The sequence below is a fragment of the Macaca thibetana genome, chromosome 4, assembly GCF_024542745.1.
Source record: "Macaca thibetana thibetana isolate TM-01 chromosome 4, ASM2454274v1, whole genome shotgun sequence".
NCBI classification, from domain to species: domain Eukaryota; kingdom Metazoa; phylum Chordata; class Mammalia; order Primates; family Cercopithecidae; genus Macaca; species Macaca thibetana.
Genome location: NC_065581.1, coordinates 26,237,633 through 26,258,936, shown reverse-complemented (window position 1 = coordinate 26,258,936; position 21,304 = coordinate 26,237,633). Strand labels below are relative to the sequence as shown.

At 42.7% G+C, this 21,304-nt stretch overlaps 2 protein-coding genes across 2 annotated transcripts; one reads left to right on the top strand and one right to left on the bottom strand.

Annotated features, from left to right (window-relative positions):
• The first annotated feature begins 10 nt into the window (after window positions 1–10).
• Window positions 11–21,150, top strand: LOC126953333 (uncharacterized). Its single transcript, XM_050788825.1, has 3 exons — window positions 11–844; window positions 19,231–19,461; window positions 20,455–21,150. Exons 1-3 carry the CDS (start codon window positions 436–438, stop codon window positions 21,042–21,044), a joined length of 1,230 nt encoding a protein of 409 aa, XP_050644782.1. The 5' UTR covers window positions 11–435; the 3' UTR covers window positions 21,045–21,150.
• LOC126953536 (histone H2B type 1-F/J/L-like) lies at window positions 17,589–19,680 on the bottom strand. Its single transcript, XM_050788969.1, has one exon. The coding sequence runs from the start codon at window positions 19,617–19,619 to the stop codon at window positions 19,239–19,241; it is 381 nt and encodes a 126-aa protein (XP_050644926.1). The 5' UTR covers window positions 19,620–19,680; the 3' UTR covers window positions 17,589–19,238.
• Window positions 21,151–21,304: the final 154 nt, after the last annotated feature.

Genomic DNA, 21,304 nt, shown 5'->3' with positions numbered 1-21,304 from the left:
AGGAATCCTGCCTTGTGGTCAAAAGTTTCTAGCTAGCGGCAGTTCAAGTTACTCCGGAAAACCACAGATAAACTTCTCAAAACGTGGTCCTCCGAATCTGGCCCCACAACACATCTACTGAATGAGAATTAGCGTCTTCCAAAGTCTTAAAGTAGTCGTTTACGGACTACAGCTTGAAAAGCGCAGAATTAGAATTTTAGGAAATTAACGCTCTTGGATCGCATACTAACAGAGAAGAGAGGATTAAAAAATGAAGTGATTTATCCAATCAGACTTTCCAGTAATTCACCAATCACATCGTTGGACTCTTCAGCCAATGGTTTTGTTGCGCGGGACTTTTAAAAATCAGCAAGGCCAATTAGAATGTTTCTGAGTATATATAAGGGCAGTCGCCACTCTGCCAAATGGCTGAGTTTTTCTTCCAGTTAATCTGAGATGGCCCGCACCAAGCAGACTGCACGCAAGTCCACCGGTGGCAAAGCACCGCGCAAGCAGCTGGCCACTAAGGCGGCTCGGAAAAGCGCGCCGGCCACCGGCGGCGTGAAGAAGCCTCATCGCTACCGTCCCGGCACCGTGGCTCTGCGCGAGATTCGCCGCTACCAGAAGTCGACTGAGCTGCTGATCCGAAAGTTGCCTTTCCAGCGCCTGGTGCGAGAAATCGCTCAGGACTTCAAGACGGATCTTCGCTTTCAGAGTTCCGCGGTGATGGCCCTGCAGGAGGCCTGCGAAGCCTATTTGGTGGGGCTCTTTGAGGACACCAACCTGTGTGCCATCCATGCTAAGCGAGTGACTATCATGCCCAAGGACATTCAGCTCGCTCGCCGCATTCGTGGGGAGAGAGCGTAGAGGTTTCTGGGTAATAATTCTCTCCAACCCAAAGGCTCTTTTAAGAGCCGCCTACTTTCACCCGAAAATAGCTGTGATTGACTAATCGAATCTTTGAAACTGAACGTTGGTGGTAGTATTTAAGTCCTCATTTGATTGGCTAAAGTTAATGGTAAGCTTGCTATATTCCCGTGCTTTCTCCCAAACATGCCAGATTGTCAACGTCCTTTTTTTTAAACTTAAATTTAAATTTTTAATTTTTTGCTGGCTATTAGGGGTTTGGTGCTTCGATTTGGTAGTGGAAGGGGCCATCTGGGTTCATGTTATACATGGTTTGTCTCAAGCGTTAGTTGCGTTGTCTACTTATACTCATTATAGAAGGGTTTTTTTTCCGTATTGTATTTGTAGTTAATCCCTTTTAAAACCTTACAGTTAATGAGCATTGGCAGTTGAGAATAGGTACAGATGTCCTTGGTTGCTGCTTTTTCTTGTCTGAAGTAAGCTATTTCTACAATCCCCCGCCCCACTTTTTTTTTTTTTTTTAAACAGTTCTTGGTCTTTTCTGTGAAATGATCCATTTTTGACCGATAGTTGATTCAATATCAGAAATTGGTGGCAGAAACCAAAGCCAGATTGGCTTCTACATTACTGGCAGCGTGGGCATTACCTGGGAACTTGTTAGAAGCTTGTTTCAATCCCCATCTAGGGCTGGAGTCAATCTGTATATACCTCAGATGATTGTCATGAACACTGATTTAGAAAGCCTAGGTTGTTGGTTTTGGTCTAATCAATAAAGGCATCCTGCCTGTGAACTGTTACAAGGAGTGAGCTTTTGCAAAATGTGCTTATTTTACAGAATGAAATATTCTATGAAATGTTCTCTAAAGCAAGTGCACAGAACAATCCCCTAAAATAGTTGGATTTCTTTACAGATCAGTTTTCTCAATGTAACATTACAGTCACATGGGAAGGCTTTAGAAAAATCTTTACCTGGTGTTCAATGAGACTAATAGCAGTCTGTAGAGTGGGCCCAGGGAATAGTAATTATTAATATTCAGGTGCTTCTAACAAACAGCTGGGGCTGAGACTCCTTGCTACATAAATTTTAACACTCATTAGCTCTGGTTTGACTCCAGACTTAGCACAGTTTTCTAATTGAATCTGTTTCCTTGTAGTTTGCCCTCAGAATATACTGGTCTCTAAAGACTTTCTGGCTTGCTTGACTATCTTTCAACACCTGACTTTTATAAGAATTTCTTAGGGCAACACTAACATAAGGTTTTTTTTTTTTTTTTTTTTTTTTTTTTTTGAGACACCAAGGTCCTTTCAGTGAAAGTATCAAGTTTTTAGGGATGTTACAAGGAGGAACACATACCATCCTGGGCTGCTTGGCATACAACCAAGGTATCTGTTTGCATATAGAACCCTTCCTTTACAGATTAGCACAAGGCCCTGTTTGGGTATTCAGCAGATCCTCCTTTATGACCTTTATTAATTTAGCAACTTGTCATTTTTTTTCACATATTGTTTTTATTTTAAAAACTTGACATTCCAGAATATATGGGAAAGGAGATAATAGTTTAATAAAACCTATGTTCCTCTCATCCAGCTTCAATAAAAACATTGGCTTAAGTGTGTTTTATCTATTGATTTTTGTAAAGCAAATAATGAAACCGCCTCATGGGTTCACCTTGCCCGCTGCCTAGACAAAGCTGAGTTATCTAGGCAGGGAATTGCAATAGAGAAAGTAATTCAGAGCCAGCTGTCCGGGAGACCCTAGTTTTATTGTTACTCAAATTGGTCTCCCCAGCATTCTGGGTGGGGGAAGCCGGTGAACCAGGAGTCCTGATTGGTTAGGTCAGAGATGTCATTACCGGGAGTCGAAGCTGTTTCCTTGGGCTGAGTCAGTTTCTGGGTGGAGGCCAGGAGATCGGATGAGTCAGTTTACGAATCTGGGTGGTACCAGCATCAGGTCTGCAAAATATCTCAAGCACTGATCTTAGGAGCAGTTTAGGTAGGGTCAGAATCTTATAGGTTCCAGCTGCAGGACTCCTAAACTATAATGTGTGTTTGTTTTTTTTTTTTTTCATTTGAGACAGAGTCTCACTGCGTCGCCCAGGATGGAGACTGCAATCTCCACCTCCCAGGTTCGAGCTATTCTCTTGTTCAGCCTCCCAAGCAGCTGGGATTACAGGTGTGTGCCACCATGCCTAGCTAATTTTTGTATTTTTAGTAGAGACGGGGTTTCATCATATTGGCCAGGTTGGTCTCGAACTCCTGACCTCTAGTGATCTGCCTGCCTTTGCCTCCCAAAATGCTGGGATTACAGGCGTGAGCCATTACGACAAGCCCCTAAACCGTAATTTCTAATCTTGTGAGTAATTAGTTAGTTCTATCTACAAAGGCAGTCTAGTCCCCAGGCAAGGAGGTTTGTTTTGGGAAAGTGCTGTTATCATATTAGTTTTAAACTATAAACTAAGTTCCTCCCAAAGGTAGTTCAGCCTACACCCAGGAATGAACAAGGACAGCTTGAAGGTTAGAAGCAAGATGGAGTTGCTTAGGTCAGATCACTTTGACTGTCTCAGTTACAATTTTGCAATGGCAATTTCAACATCATTTCATCTATTTTATATATGTCATCTGCTATTTAACACCTTATAATGGGCCAGGTGCCTTGGCTCACGCCTGTAATCCCAGCACTCTGGCAGGCCGATGTGGGTGGATCACGTGAGGTTAGGAGTTCTTGACAAACTTGGCCAACTTGGTGAAACCCCATCTCTACTAAAAATATAAAAATTAGCTGGACCAGGCCTGGTGGTGCACGCCTGTAATCCCAGCTACTCGGGAGGTTGAGGTAGGAGAATCTCTTGAACTTGTGAGGTAGAGGTTGTAGTGAGCCAAGATCATGCTACTGCACTCCAGCCTGGTGACAGACTGAGACTCCATCTGAAAAATAACAAAATAAATTACGATGCCATCATTACTTATATAACAAATAGTATTTATTTTTTAAAAATTTAATATGATCCATTTTGGATGACATTTCTTTAACATTGATTTTTATTTACTGCAAATAACACTGGTTGAGAATTTACAATGTACCAGATGCTGGTCTGTGCGTTGGAAATACACCCAGAGAACAAAACAATTTTTGCTCTCATGGAATATACATTTGAGTCTGGAATAGACAGAAAATAAGCTAGATAGGTAAATATATGTAATATGTTAGATGGTGAGAAGGAAAAAAAAATAAAGCAAGACTAAAGAGTGTCATGGGAAGCTGAAATTTAGATAAGGCAACTAATGAAGACCCTACTAAGAAGATAGTATTTCAGCGAAGAACTGAAAGAGGTGAGGAAGCAACTTGTGCGGATGTGTTCAGGGAGAAGAGGAGGGAGACTGCTGAGGTACCATGGTGACCATGGGGAATGAGCAGGGGACAATAGATGAAGGTGGAGAAAAGGCAGAATAATTTTCCCTTCAACTCCCACCCCCCACAGGTTCTTAGTTGAAACAAACCATGTAACAAAAGACAGATTAACAAATGAAAAACAAGCAGAAGTGTATTAACATATATATTACATATACATGAATGACACCCAGGGAATGAGTACACATTGAGGTGGCTTTGAATTCCAGCTTTTGTGTAGTGTCTTCCACAAAGAACAGTAAAATTTTAGAGAATTTAGAAGATGAAGGAAAAGTACTTTGAGTCTCCAGGGGTGGCAATGTTGGGGACAGCAAACAAATAGATAAAGCATACTTAGTAAAGCTTGCTTTAAGATTCTTCTGGTACATCACCAGGCCCTTAAGAGTGAAAGCTCTTCTCCATACTTCTTTTGCGCTCCCTGATAGTGTAAACTAAAAATTCACAGGTTTATTTTTGCCAAGGTTGAAGATGCATCTGGGAAAAACAAACAAGTTACACAAAATCTATGGCCTGTGAAGCCCAGGTGGGCAGATCACTTGAGGTCAGGAGTTCGAGACCAGTTTGACCAACATGGCGAAACTCCATTTCTACTAAAAAAACTCCCCCAAAATTAGCCATACGTGGTTGCATGTGCCTGTAGTCCCAGCTTCTCTGGAGGCCGAGGCATGAGAATCGTTTGTACCTGGGAGGTGGAGGTTGCAGTGAGCCAAGATCATACCACTGTACTCCAGCCTGGGTGACAGAGTGACACTCTATGTCTCAAAAAAATAAAAGAAAAAGAAAAGTTTAGTATATTCTCAGGTAAAGAAGATGTAAAAAAGTTAAAATGATAAAGGGAATGACTGCCAGAGGATGGGAGGGAATGTGGTAGACAGCTGTAATTTTAAAAAGGGTGGATGGGGAAGAACTCACAAGTGAGATAAGACTGAGAAAAGAAGATAACTTTTTTTTTTTTGTAGAGACGAGGCCTCACTACGTTGCCAAGGCTAGTCTCAAACTCTTGTGCTCAAAGGATCCTCTCACCTTGGCCTCCAAAAGTGCTGGGGCTACCAGACGTGAGGTACCACACCAGGCCAAGAAAATAACTTTCATCTGAGCAATGGGAGTCGTTTTAAATGATCAGGCCCACAGCAACACTAAAATGAGACAACAATCACAACCTACTCCCCTCGTTGAGATATATATTCATCTCTAGATACTGCTTGTTTTTATAAGTAGTTATAAGTTTACCAAATAATGCCACATCCTACACTGTAACCCACACCCCGTAGTTTTACAATGTATAGCCAATAACTAATTAATGCTATTTCTGTAAACCAATGACAATTCCTGACAAAAAATTTTGTATCAGCCCACCTTCTGTCCCCCCTTTTTTGTCCTTAAAAACTTATTTTTAACAAAGGCCAGTGGAGCTCATATCCAAGATTACTTGGGCCTGAGATTTCTGAGCTGCTGTCCTGACTTTGGTTCGAGTAAATTCTTTTTTTTTTTTTTTTTTTTGAGACGGAGTCTTGCTCTGTCACCCAGGCTTGCTCTGTCAACCAGGCTGGCGTGATATCGGCTCACTGGGTTCACGCCATTCTCCTGCCTCAGCCTCCCGAGTAACTGGGACTATAGTCACCCGCCAACATCCCCAGCTAATTTTTTTGTATTTTTAGTAGAAACAGGGTTTCACCATGTTAGCTAGGATGAGTTTCCATCTCCTGACCTCGTGATCTGCCCGCCTCCGCCTCCCAAAGTGCTGGGATTACAGGCGTGAGCCACTGTGCCTGGCCCCAATTCTTTTTTCTTTTTTGAGACGGAATCTCACTGTCACCCAGGCTGGCGTGCAATGGCACAATCTCGGCTCACTGCCACCTCTGCCTCCTGGGTTCAAGTGATTCTCCTGCCTCAGCCTCCTGAGCAGCTGGGACTTTAGGCGCATGTCCCTATGCCTGGCTAATTTTTGTACTTTTAGTAGAGAGGGGGTTTCACCATGTTGGCCAGGATTGTCTCCATCTCCTGACCTCGTGATCCACCTGCCTCAACCTCCCAAAGTGTTGGGATTACAGGCGTTAGCCGCCGTACCCGACCATAAATTCTTTAAATTATGAATTGTGCTTCCACATCTTTCTTTTAGGCCAACAAGGCTGAAGGAAATCAACTATTTCATCCGCAAGTATACTTCTTTGACATATTTTGAGATGGTTCTTTGGAGGGTCTGCAAACAGAAGTTACCCTACAGAACTGCCTTTTGTGGAGATGTGCATCTGTTGAGAAAAACTGCTTTGGTTCTGCCAGGTTTTTTTTCTGAGGCTTTACCTTGTCCAATCTAGGAAAGATTAAGAGTCTGACACTGGGCCAGGCTCAGTGGCTCACGCCTGTAATCCCAGCATTTTAGGAGGCCGAGGCAGGCGGATTTGAGGTCAGGAGTTCAAGGCCAGCCTGGGCCAACATAGTGAAACCCCATCTCTACTAAAAACACAAAAATTAGCTAGGCATGGTGGCGGGCATCTGTCATCCCCACTAGTCAGGAGGCTGAGGCAGAAGAATCGCTTGAACCCCAGGAGGTGGAGGTTGCAGAGAGACGAGATAGTGCCATTGTACTCCAGCCTGGGCAGCAGAATGAGACTCCCTCTGAAAAAAAAAAAAAAAAAAAAAAAAAAAAAAAAAAAAAAGTCTGAGTCTGATACCTTTAAAGGTCTGAAAGAAACATTTACTATATATGTATTCTTCTTGAGGGCTGCTACCTATGAATTTTCATCTACATAACAAGACCACCTTTGTTAGCAAAGCCCTCCCATAACCTGTCTTGCATGATTGACTACCCTAACCTGTTTTTGGCCATGTTCTGAGCCCCCATTCTTTAACCTTAAGATGGCATTTAAGCTTCTGTACCCCACTGCTGGGGTTGGGGTAATTACTCTGTGGTCTCCCTCATGCATGTTAATAAACTTGTTTCCCTTTCTCTCCTATTAATCTGTTTTTTGTTAGTTGATATTTGAGAAAAACTTCAGAGGGTGAAAGGGAAGATTTTTCTTGGTCCTGACAAGACTGAGCAGAGAAGAGAGTGAGTTCTATATACATCTGTAGGAAGATCATACCAGAGAGACGAAACATTGATTCATGGATCCTGAGTTGGGTGCATATTTGGGCTATGGGCATTATTCTGATAGCCAACTACATAAAACCAGGGTCTTTGTTTTTCTTAAGCTGGAATTTCCAGGTAACTCAGTACTGATTTATACTTTTTTTTTTATTTTGAGACAGAGTTTTGTTCTTGTTGCCCAGGCTGCAGTGCAATGGCACAATCTCAGCTCACTGTAACCTCCGCCTCCCGGGTTCAAGTGATTCTCCTGCCTGAGCCTCCCGAGTAGCTGGGATTACAGGCATGTGCCACAACGTCCGGCTAATTTTTGTATCTTTAGTTGAGATGGGGTTTTGCCATGTTAGTCAGGCTTGTTCCCAACTCCTGACCTCAGGTGATCCACCCACCTCAGCCTCCCAAAGTGCTGGGATTACAGGAGTGAGCCACCGCGCCCAACCTTTTTTTTTTTTTTTTTTTTTTTTGGGATACAGTCTCATTCTGTTGCCCAGGCTGGAGTGCAGTGGCGCCATCTCGGCCCACTGTAACCTCCGCTTCCCAGGTTCAAGCACTGCTGCATGCCTCAGCCTCCCAAGTAGCTGGGAATACAGACGCCTGCACACCTGGCTAAGTTTTGTATTTTTTAGTAGAGATGGAGTTTCGCCAGGTTGGCCAGGCTGGTCTTGAACTCCTGACCTCAGGTGATCTGCCGGCCTCGGCCTCCCAACGTGCTGGGATTACAGGCATGAGCCACTGCACCCGGCCTGATTCATACATTTTCATTTTTCAAAAGTGTTGTTCCAGATACCCAAGGACATTCAGTTAAGACTGAACCAAGAGGCAGGGGCAGGAAAAGATGAGCAATGAGTGCTAACCCCATGGAGGACTGCTCACCCTATTCAACGACACCAGTAGTTAAGGAAAGAGTATTATTATATGATAATTTATTTAAAATACAAAATAAGAGATCTGCAAAATTGCTATCATTTTACTTTTCACATGAAAGAATCCAATGTAGTCTTTATAAAAAGGCTTTATACGCTGTAACATTTTCTGAGATTTCATTATACTAGATATCTATGGATGAGCTCCCAAGTACAAAGAAAACTGCTCCTACTGGCAACAGAACTCCACATTAAAATTTCTATAATGGTTATAATATGATGGCTGAATCCATAATTAATAAAACAAAATTAAATTATGAAGATGATACATGTTCCCAACTACCGATTTTGAGCCCTAGATAAACCTTGATAAAAAATTGAGAGATCACATTTCTTCTTAATCCTTCATATTGAGTGAGACTAATTGTCCAATATGAGATCCAGGGATTTTATTTATGATTATAACTGATAATAATGGACTATCAATTACTTTCACTTTTTTGGTAAGTGCAGTTACAGGAAAAAAGACGTGTCTGGGGTCCTACAAAATTTACCCAGATTATTCTGTGATGCTTTTGGGGAACAATGTCAATATCATAGAGTCTGTATTTTCTCCTTGAACTTTTCTTTTCTCTTTTCTTTCTCTTTCTTTCTTTTTTTTTTTTTTGAGACAGTCTGACTCTGTTATCCAGGCTGGACTGCAGTGGTGTGATCCTAGCTCACTGCAGTCTCGAACTCCTTGCCTCAAGCAGTCTTCCCCACCTCTGTCTCCCAAAGTGTTGGATTACAGGCATGAGTCATGACCCCTGGCCTCCTTACTGATTTTGTTTAATTTTTTTTTCTATTATAGAGATGAGGTCTCGCTATATTACGCAGGCTGGTCTTGAACTCCTGGGCTCAAGTGATCCTCATGCCTCAGCATCCCAAAGTGCTGCAATTACTGGTGTGAGTCACAGCATCCAGCCCTCCTTATGCTTTTCTAATTGAGGATCCAAGAGGCAACATATCCAATGAAACTACCTCATCCTCATGGTCACATCCACATTGAAAGATCACTAGGCTGTGGACGGAAGTTCTGCTGCTGATAGAGGTGAATATAGCTTCCTCTCCTCTGGTTAACTCTTAAGAAGTCCACATTTTGCTTTGTTTCACTCAATGAAATCTTATGTTTCTTTTACAGATGAAGTGTTTTGACCTGAAGATTCATCCAGCAACAAGTGAATGAATTTCCTTTTAGAAATTAAGAATCTGGACCCTTCTTTGGTGCAGAGCATACTAGTTAAGATAAATACAAGTTTATTTTCTGTGGATATGAGGTTCAAAAAGGGTATTCTAGATCAACAGTTCCTTCTTTCTTCCAGCAGTAATTCTGGAACCCAAATGCCCTCTGTCTTTGTGGCTTAGCAGTCTTAAATGTGGCTTCCACATTTGCCCTGCAAAGGGAAAGAAGATGGAAAAATCCTTCGTGGAAAGTTGTTATGTCCCAGGCCTGGAAATGTCAATCTTTACTTGTATTTATGTTCCATTGGCAGGAACTTAGCTAAAAGGCCACACCTAATTGGAAGAGAAGTTGAAAAAAGAGGTTTCAACATGGGCCCAAAAGAAGAAAAAGGTTAAATTAATGCCCAGAATTAATAAGAGAAAAAGCATATGAATTTATTAACGTGTACACTGCAGAGGGGGTTGGATAGAGTGATCACCCAATATTGCAATAGGGCATAGATGTTTATCCTACTTCCTAGGGAAATGGGAGCTTGAGAAGTGTTTTTAGGGGTATAATAAATGACTTTTAGGGGAATTCAATGGCCTTGAAGAACATGCAAGAGCCTGGGACAATGTCTGTTAGGGCTGCAGAGTAGGCAGTGGTTTGTGACAGAATCTGTCTAGGCTTGTTGACAGGCTTGTGTTTCTTCCGGTGGTATTAGTTCATTTAATGAAAACTCAGGATAGAGACTAAAGGTAATTGTATTCTTTGGCAGGTTTGGACTTTAGGCAGATAAGGAACTTCTGAAAACAACTTCATCCTGTGCTTTGGGAGACACAGAGAACTGAGAGACAGGAGGGGTGGGGAGAAGGTCAGAGACCTTGTAGCTTCTTCAGTTCAGGATGTCATAGTGCCTTATTTTGGGATATCAGTTTCTGAGCCCCAACAGTGTCATATATCTTTGATTTTAGATATCATATCTTGCTCTCTTCCATTTCCAGAAAACCTGCTTATCTTCTGAAGTTGCTGTGCAGAAGCCCCCATTTTGTTCTTCATAGTGGTAGAAACAAAAGTGAAATAAAAGTCAGAATTCTTTGTTAGACCCAACTCTAAGCTTGAGCAATTGCTTCATCATTACAAAAATTTATTGTTTCTGGTTTATAAATGAGGAAACAAGCTGAATGGTTCTGCATAATGCCTAAAGTCATCCAGTTAATAAATGATGTAACAAATTTCAACCCAGGTAGTAGGTCTCAAAACTCTCCTAATGTTAAGCATATTCCATTGCTGTGCTATAGTTTGTGAAAATAAATAAAATTTGATGTGATGGTGCATTCCTGTAGCCTGTCCTACTCTGGAGGCTGAGGTGGGAGAGTCATTAGAGACATGAGTTGGAGGCTGCAGTGAGCTATGATTGAGCCACTGCACTCCAGGCTGGGTGACAAAATGAGACCTCATCTCCTTAAGAAGAAAAAACACACAAAAAAACCAGCTGTTGGAATTCCCAAAACACATTAAGATTGAGAGAGATGAGATAACTTGAGTTCTTTTCTTTCTTGCTCTATACAGTGTCTAGAATTAAGCAACATTAGGCATTAGGGAGAAAAGTCTCCTGCCTTCTTTTTTTTTTTTTTGAGACGGAGTCTCACTCTATTGGCCAAGCTGGAGTGCAGTGGCATGATCTCAGCTCACTGCAACCTCTGCTGCTTGGGTTCAAGCAATTCTCCTGCCTCAACCTCGTGAGTAGCAGGGATTACAGGTGCCTGCCACTATGCCCGGCTAATTTTTGTATTTTTTAGTAGAGGTGGGGTTTCACCATCTTGGCCAGGCTGGTCTTGAACTCCTGACCTCGTGATACACACACCTCGGCCTCCCAAAATGCTGAGATTACAGGTGTGAGCCACCTTGGCCGGTCCTGGCTTCTCAATTAATGATCCTTGTTAAACATTTAACCTCCCCTTTGTTGTCGTGCTTTTCGGGGTCTGTCTCGCACAGCCTGGCTGACTGATGTATGAAAGGAATACTCACACACAGGTATGCAGTGTGTAAGAGCAGCCTTCTGACCTTTCAGAAGGTCCGCTCCTTTCCTTATAGTTTCTCCTACCATTCTGACTGATCTCCTATATCTCCCCCTTTTGTTTTTTGCATCAGGTTTTGTTGATTGAAGAATACAGATGTGTACAGTGACAGGCTTGACAGGTGCAGCGGTTCCAGCTTGTGTTGCAGCTTTGTATCCTAGAAGCAGTAGATAACATAAGACAAGCATGAGTATAATCAGTAATATTCTTTTCCAATCAAAGAGTTACCCCCAGGAGTGGGGGTCTATCCAGGAGAGGTGTTTTTGCACATTGTTCTATAGGGCTGTTACTGAGGAACCCCACCAAGGGTATGTTAATCCCTCCTACCAAAGCAGTTACGTTGTTAGAAACTGGGAAGGGGGTGTCTGCCCAAGTAACAGGGCAGAAGAAAGGTGGATCTAGAAGATGGGCCTAATAGAGTGTAGCAGGTATGAGTTGCAGGCAGAGTGAGAGAAAAACCAATACCCTATGCGTATTGCAATGTACAACAAAGAGCATAGCAAGGAACAGATTATCTGGAGGGAATGGTGTTTGTGTCTGGAGAGGGATTCGCTCAGCTTCCTGAGTTGTCTTCTTCAGCATAATGTCCAGGGCCTCTGTTGTCCATGGAAGCCGCATCGTTCTGGGGCTGCGGGTCCTGCAGGGTCATTTCCTTTATTTTTGGTACCGGGCTGGGTTCCAGCCACGCCATGGTATGGTTTGATGTGTCGCACAGAAATCCAAAGAGGACCTGAGGGAGTGTGAACACAAGCCTATCCTTTTCCCCACGTTAACAAATCATTTGGACCGCACCATAGATTACTATTTACATCTTTCTATAAAAACTAAAGGTTTCATATTCTGAAAGGTTTTTGCAAAGTGCTTTTCTATGGATGATTGAAATTTATTGTTTAAATTTAGGAAGCTAAGGGTAAATAAGGCTAAATTTAAGAAGTTAAGGGTAAATAAGGCTTGTGCTAGTAGTGTTGTAGGGTCCTTACTCGTATTCCCCCCTTTTTTGTTTTTTAAGCATATTTTTAAGGGTGGAGTGGGCACGTTCCACTATGGCTTGTTCTTATATAGAAGAGGGTTCTTTTCCTGAGTTACTTTGGTCTTTACTATTGGGGCATTCCTGCTTCATATGACCTGGCTTTTCTCATTGAAAACAATTTGGATTTTTATCCCTTTTTACTTTTTGAGGCTTTAATGCCATAGCCAATATTCTGGCTTTGTGTGTTTCAGTCCCCACCAGCTGACATGCTCATATGAGTTCCCTACTGTAGCTGCTTTCCCTCTGACTGCTTGCATTGCTTGCTGGCAATCCACATTAGCATTTTCATAGACCAATTACAACAATAAGATATCAGCGGCCTTGGCATGACTGATTTGTCTCTTAAGTGCCTGGGTTAACTGATTGATAAATTCAACAAATGGCTCCTGAGGCCCTTGTGGAACATTTATAAAAGATCTCTGTTGAACTCCACCTTCAGGAATTTAGTCCTAGGCCCCGTGAGTGCACAAAGACAGTTGCGCATAGGCTTGAGGGACAAAATTTAATTGTTGTTATATATTAATATAGGGACCCCTCCCCTGGAGCACAGCAGCTATGTTCTGTCCTGCCAATTGATTCTGGTCAGCCTGTTGTTCGCACAATTCATTATATTCTGCCCTCTGGAGGAGGTATTGACTGGCCTCTAAAGTTGTTTTAGCTAGCACTGACCAGTCCCATGGAGTCAATATGGTAGTTATCTGCTATAGCCTCAATTATCCTCTTGTGAATGGGCTAGCAGGTCCATTTGCTCTAATGCTTTTCCTTATTTCCTTAAAAGTGTTGAAAGTAATAGCCTTCTGTACCCAATTGGCCTGTTGATCTTATACCACGGGACAAGCCAGGAGCTCCCCTTCTAATGCTGCTTGCCTAAGACGGGGTCCCATAACTGTAGTATATCTCATGTCTTCTTCCCAATTTATTGGGGGAGGAGACTTAGGAAACACCTCCGTCTCCTCTTTGGTATCTTTACCCGGGTAATGGCGGGGCTGAAGGAGGAGGAGGAGGCAGTAAGGTAGATGATGGTTCTTCCTCCCCTTCTTTTTTAGGCTCTTCTGTGTAGAGCAGGACCAAAGCAGCCCTAACCAAGGCCCATAACATTAAAGATGTTACTGGGACCTGTTGCCCTTGTACCTGATGTTGTTTAAGATTTCTTCCCAATTGCTTCCAGAGCCCTAGGTCTAGTGTGCCTTCTTCTGGGAATCATGGGCTATGGAATACAACAGTTTGCATTACATCCCTTAATTGAGCCTCCGAAACCAAGGTTCTGCTAGCTTTAAGCAGCTGTTTCAATACTTTTACATACTGTTGCTGTTGAGCTGATAACTGTTGTCCCATGATGAAACCCTAGCTTGAGAATCCCCTTGAACTTGGAAATCCCCAGCGGGGACCAATTACTTACTGAGCAGTCACTTCACATTAATTTTCGAGGGTTTGGTCCAGATCCATTGCAGTATTCCTCACACTGGGCACCACCTGCCAGATCTGTCCCGCAGACCCTGACTGACTGACTGACTGACTGACGGATGGAAAGAGTACTCACACACAGGTATGCAGTGTGTAAGAGCAGCTAGGAGTCACCTGGCTCAAGTGGCCAAAGTGCAGCCCCGAGAAGCTGGAGCTGCTTGCTTTTATTCAGTGCAGGCAGAATGCTGAAAGCCTGGGGCAAACACAGTCTGTGGGTAATTAACATTTATTGTTCCCCTTTCAGGGAATGTCACACACATGGATGTTCAAAGGTGAATTTCAGGATAACTTCAAACAAACAAGCCTGATCAAGATAATTTCCCCTTGCTCCCTTGCACATACTCCTCACTCTCTGCCTCAAGGTTAACAGCTGCCTTCAGCTATTCTCCCAAAGTTGTGCAGAGCCTTGCTATAAGCTCCTTTAACTCTGCCTATATAAATGAAATCTGAACTTCCCTATTTCAGAATTATATCTCTATTACTTTGGATTTGGTGTTTCCAGGTGGTCCATCCTTATGTTTTGTGCTTGAATAAATTCTTTATATTCTTCATGGTGCAAGAAGAAGGGCTTAAACAAAAACAATAAAAATATATTCTGACTCTTTTGGTTATTTTTGTTTGATAAGTTGTATACATTATTTTCTCCATGGGACAATGTTTCCTGTCCTAGATAATAAGGACCATGTGTGGTTCACCTTTGTGGTTTGATTCAAGTAATGTGGGCATTTCAGATGTGAAAGGCTTTGAGGAACAAGGCAGACTACCTTGAAATGAGAAAGCTGAGGTTTTAAAGCAAAAGGTGGCCAGGCATGGTAGCTCACGCCTTTAATCCCAGGACTTTGGGAGGCTGAGACGGGCGGATCACCTGAGATCGGGAGTTTGAGACCATCCTGATCAACATGGAGAAACCTCGTCTCTACTAAAAATGCAAAATTAGCCGGGTGTGGTGGTGCACGCCTGTAATCCCAGCTACTCGGGAGGCTGAGGCAGGATAATCACTTGAACCCTGGAGGCAGAGGTTTCAGTGAGCCAACATCATGCCATTGCACTCCAGCCTGGGCAACAAGAGTGAAAGTCCGTCTAAGAATAAATAAATAAATAAATAAATAAATAAAGCAAGCAAGCAAAAGGCAAGGTTGAATCATATTGGTGGGGGTCGGGGGAGTCAATGCATAAAGAACATTGACACCAATAGGTATGTCTCCAATGCTGAGATGAGAAAATCCGGGAAGATAGAGCACAGGACTAAGGCAGGTAGCATTGGAGCTTCTTCTGTACCTGATTGCTGACTAGAATGGATATTTGTAATAGCATAGCCAGACACAGTAGCTCATGCCTGTAATCCTAGCAGTTTGGAAGGCCAAGGCAGGTGGATCACTTGAGCCTGAGAGTTTGAGACCAGTCTGGGCAACATGGCAAAACACCATCTCTACAAAAAATATTTTAAAATGTGCTGGGCATGTAGGTGTGTGCCTGTGGTCCTAGCTACTTGGGAGGCTGAGGTGGGATCACCTGAGTCCAGAGATGTTGAAGCCGCAGTGAGCTGTGATCACACCACTGTACTCCAGCCTGGGTGACAGAGTGAGACCGCGTCTCAAAAAAACAAAACAAAAAAGCAGAGTGCCATTGGACTTCAAACTCAGCCCAATCTCATTCACTTTAGGCATTGAGTCTGACCATGTAGCCCTGACTTCATTTTTCAAGGTGTTTTTCTGATTTACCAAGTCCTATGCTGATTGCAAACAGCTACATTTGAAGTCAGTGCCGTCTGTTCATGTTAAAATGAACATTTGATTCTAGTTAGAGATGCATTGTTTTCTTATCTTCCTAACTGAAGCAATTCTTGCCAACATTTACTTTTTTTTTTTTTTTTTTTTTTTTTTGGCCAGGGTCTCTCACTCTGTCACCCAGGCTGGAGTGCAGTGGTGCAATCTTGGCTCACTGCAACCTGCACCTCCCAAGTTCAAGTGATTCTGCTGCCTCAGCTTCCCGAGTAGCTGGGATAATTGGTGCAGGCCATCATGCCCACCTAATTTTTGTATTTTTAGTAGAGATGGGGTTTCACCATGTTGGCCAAGGCGGGTCTCCAAGTCCTGACAGGTGATCCGCCCGCCTCAGCCTCCCATAGTGCTGGGATTACAGGCGTGAGCCACTGCACAGGCCTTCCCTTCCTTCAGGATTAAATGTAAACATGATAGCTGGAGCTGGAACAGTGATATATTCAGAAAGACAAAATTACAATGTCATGCAGAGAACTACTTTAATGCAATGATAGCCTCCAAATACACTACCAGGCAGGCTGTTCCAGAGGCTGTGAATAGAAAGTCTCATAGCCCAATATAAGTTTCCTGAGCTCCATAGCTTAATTTTATTGAATCAATTTGAAACATGTAGCAAGAAGCAAGCAGAAAGAGCTTTGGCAAGTGAACACATTTCAGATAGGTTGTAAATGGAGTTAAACCAAGTCTAACTCCTTGGTTATGCATGTCATATGTGTGAGGTTTCTCTCTCCCTCTTGCATATTTTGCCCACTGAGAGGGTGATTTCGAGAAACAGAGTTCATGATAAGCAAAGGAGTCAGCAGATGCAAATTATGTGGAGCCAACACACGCTTGCTCTATTGGTATACAGCCACCTATATTGCTCAATAGTGGTATGCTGACAAGCCATGCCTTTTATATGCATGCTGTCTGTAGAGGGCCAATGAGGCCAGCCAAAACTGGTGTTAATAGTGGGCGGTCAATTTATGACCCCATAAATATTGAGTACTTTATAAATATGTGGTGTCTCACAAATATCCAAAGGTTTTTGGGTCTTTCATCTATTCCTGTATCTTGAGTAGCACACACACAAGCCCTGCTGACTTTCTCTATGTCTAACATGTCTCACAGGCTACTCATTTATGATTGATTAAGAATATAGGCTTTGATTTTTGTCTACATTTCACAGACTTCTTGTATAGGTAATACTTAACACTTCCTATGAATTTCATCTGTCCCATTTGTTGGGTTGGTACTCCACAGGAGAATTCAATAGCAGAATATATTCGAGAGTATTTCAAATAATAAGAAACACGTTACATTTATATATAGAGGACAAACACATTTTATGTATATATGTATGTATGAGATATATATATATATATAGAGAGAGAGAGAGAGAGAGATACTTTTTTTTTTTGAGATGGAGTCTCTCTCTGTAGCCCAGGCTGGAGTGCAGTAGTGAGATCTCAGCTCACTGCAAGCTCCATCTCCGGGGTTCACGTCATTCTCCTGCCTTGGCCTCCCGAGTAGCTGGGACTACAGGCGCCAGCCACCACGCCCAGCTAATTGTTTGTATTTTTAGTAGAGACAGGGTTTTACTGTGGTAGCCAGCATGGTCTCCTGACCTCGTGCTCCGCCTGCCTCTGCCTCCCAAAGTGCTGGGATTACAGGCGTGAGCCACTGTGCCCGGCCGCGACAGAGGGAATTTCTAAGGATATCGGAACTCCCATGTCTGAGCTGTATTAGGTTTGTGTGAGGGAAAAGTAGACTTTCATTTTCATTAACTAGTAACTATTTTAAGTTGTTACTTCCAGAGGTATCATATACTACCTCACACAGGTGGACATTAAAAAAACCTTTTATTAAAAAATTATTTGCATAAATATACAATATTTGCTGTCTTATAGTATTCTATATTTCAGTGAGGTCATACATTTTAGTAAAGCAATTCTATGAAATCCTTGTAAACTACTGATGAGACATGGCCAGATGAGAATATAAATGGGTAGCCCCTATTTGTAATCATAGTTCCATCAATATAGACTTGAACTCTGTGCTCTCTCCCTTCCTCTGTCATGGCTCTCTTGCTCTCTCCCCACCCCTCCTCCCTGGCCACTAGGGAGGAGGCAAGAATATCTACTTTTGAATTCCATGCTGCTGGCTCTTCTTCTGCCATCTCTTTTGCTCCACCCTCCATCCAGAACTGCCTCCAGGAACTTGTAAGTTTTCAAGATTATGTTAATTCAGCTTTGGCCAATTTAAATTCAGTCCCATCAAAAGCCCGTTAAAAGAAAAACATGAGCTTCAGACTTATGTTTCTTTCTTTAGTTTGTGAGTTTATTGTATAAATACCCACTTTAGATTTCAATCCAGGTAAAGGACAGGGATAGTTTCTATCTTTCTCACTGCTCTTTCCTAAGTATTTTCTGTAATTTAATAGGTTCTCAGTAAATGAATAAACTCAAAGTACTAGTCCATCCACCAGCTATTTTGAAGAAAAATTGAAGGTACATCTCAGACCTAGGTTCTTAAAATACTCTTCCCTTACCTCCTGCTACCCCTACATTTTATGATTCAAGAGAAATGCCCATGAGGGTGGAGGAATGTAGAGGTTTCAGTCTGTATTACCCTACCATTACAGTTGGTAATCTTGGTATTTAAAAAATCCACAGCAGAAGTTGTGTACATGGTTTTGCTGATTCCTGTTAGCGTTTTCAAGTTAAGACTCCCTGAGCCTGGCCTTTTTGCTGACTGCCAACCAACATTACCTAAAAACAAAGACACATTGTTGCCAGGCCTTTTAGTATTTATATTCTCTGCTCTACTTTGTCTTACAAATCTAAATTTTTTCAAAGACACCTAAAACCCCTCATATTACTTGCTGAATAACTAAAGGTTTATTCCATGGCATTTTTTTTCATTTTCATAGTTTTGTCATCTAATCCTTATCTATTAAGAAATTTCAATTTTTCTCAGGTACTTGGTAAACTATAATATCCCAGTTGACATTAAATTCTAGGAGGCTCCCACAAAGATCACATTATGCTATCTAGAGTGGGTTCACTATCATAGGAGCTCAATGTATTTTCAAGTCATCTTGAATACTCAAATTTACCAGCTCCAGACTGGACGTGTTGCTCCAAGCTGATTGCATCTAGGTTGCAAACTTAATTTTTGGTTCCTAAACTAGAACGTCCACTTTTCCTGCTGTGTCAAATTATCTGCTCAGCAATACAAGGCAAGGCTGAGGTGGGAAAACTTGCTTGAGTTTAACACCAGTAGCCTGGGCAATGTAGTTACACACCACCTTTATAAAGACAAATAAACTCTAAAATCTTAGTGTTTAACAGAGGCACAGGATAAACTGGCAATGTAGAATTTTACCTGTATTGGCCACACTTCTCCCGTAGAATACAGCAGCACCCAGCATTAAAACTCTTAATTGAAATTGTTAAGTGGCTCTGAAAAGAGCCTTTGGGTTTGAACAGGCGTCCATTTACTTGGAGCTGGTGTACTTGGTGACGGCCTTAGTGCCCTCGGACACGGCGTGCTTGGCCAGCTCCCCAGGCAGCAGCAGGCGCACCGCCGTCTGAATCTCCCTGGAGGTGATGGTGGAACGCTTGTTGTAATGCGCCAGGCGGGAAGCCTCACTCGCGATGCGCTCGAAGATGTCGTTGACGAAGGAATTCATGATCCCCATGGCTTTGGAGGAGATGCCGGTGTCAGGGTGGACCTGCTTCAGCACCTTGTACACGTACACAGAGTAGCTCTCCTTACGGCTGCGCTTGCGCTTCTTTCCATCCTTCTTCTGCGCCTTGGTTACCGCCTTCTTGGAGCCCTTCTTTGGAGCGGGAGCGGACTTAGCTGGATCAGGCATTGCAACAAAATGAAGGAGTAAGAATACACCCAAGAGTGGACGCTTAACTGCACAGCTGGCCGTTTTTGCAGGTCTTTTATGCAAATAGGTGCTTAATCATTCTCAATCCCTGATTGGACCAAATCAGCCAATAAAAAAGTTAAATTCAAGTCACTTTTCGATTGGATATTTATGCGAAACCTACCTTAAATCCTTTTCTACACCATCCGGGGGAAAAAACGTAGTTTTTCATTCAAAACATTAGAAAAATTGATGCCTTGTCAGTAACATCTAGCTATAAGTTATGTCTCCTTAGGTGCGAATTTAAACAGAAACAAAGACGGATATTATGTTTCTAGTTTCCTACCGAATTGCAGCTTCCGGTTTTAAAATTATCTATGAATAATCTTAAAATGGAAATTACCTAAAGATTTACGTGTTTCCAGAATTATACTATCACCTTTCTTTTATAATCTGATCAAAGTCGTCAGCATTCTTACAAAAAATTTAAGCTTTTTCGGTAATCAAAAGATGAACATATTTCAAGAGCGATGGGATTTTAATATATCCCCTAGGAACGGAGTGTCTGGAAGTGAAACCAGTGTTTGTTGAAAGGTTCAGAATATAAGGAATAGGGTACTTATATTAAAAATATTTCTTCAAAATAAGAATTTTTTAAAAAATATAAAGGACAAATTGAGCTGCACCAATCACTTGCAAACGCGGAATTTTCGAAATCGCTCCGGAACTGCAGAAAGTTCATTTCCGTCTGTCAAACATAATCCCAAAGTGATTAAAATAAAATCAATGAAGGTACATAATACAGGTAGGCACATAAAACATAATAAAATGTAAGGAACTAGGGGAAAAAAGTATTTAGATAGGTTAAGGTTTTCTAAAATGAGACCTAGTAGCCGATCACAAGTCAGGGCGCGAAATTGGAAGATTCGGACCAATCAGAAGGACTTTGCCTTTATAAATAGGAGTAAGAACAGCTGTTGGTTCCGTTGTGACCGTTGCTTGAAACCCATTCCTATGGCCCGCACGAAGCAAACGGCTCGTAAGTCCACTGGCGGCAAAGCGCCACGCAAGCAGCTGGCCACTAAGGCGGCTCGCAAGAGCGCGCCGGCCACCGGTGGCGTGAAGAAGCCCCACCGCTACCGGCCTGGCACCGTCGCCCTCCGTGAAATACGCCGCTATCAGAAATCGACTGAGCTACTGATTCGCAAGCTGCCATTCCAGCGTCTGGTACGTGAGATCGCGCAGGACTTCAAGACCGACCTGCGCTTCCAGAGCTCGGCGGTGATGGCGCTGCAGGAGGCCTGCGAGGCTTACTTGGTGGGGCTCTTTGAGGACACCAACCTGTGTGCCATCCACGCCAAGCGAGTGACTATCATGCCCAAGGACATCCAGCTAGCTCGCCGCATTCGCGGAGAGAGGGCATAAGTTGTACTAAGGGTGTGTGCCAACTTAAACCAAAGGCTCTTTTCAGAGCCACCAACAGTTTCAGTTGAAAGGGCGGTAGCACTAGGGAGTAACGTCTCCTGAAACAAGGAGCGTGGTGGGTTAGGGGATAGGGGGAGGACCCGTGGCTCTTCTAGCCTTTTTTCTCTTGGCCATTGTCTTCAAAATGGCCCGCAGCGGCGGCTCAGGCCTGTAATCCCAGCACTGTGGTAGCCCGAGGCGGGCGAATAACTTATACAAAG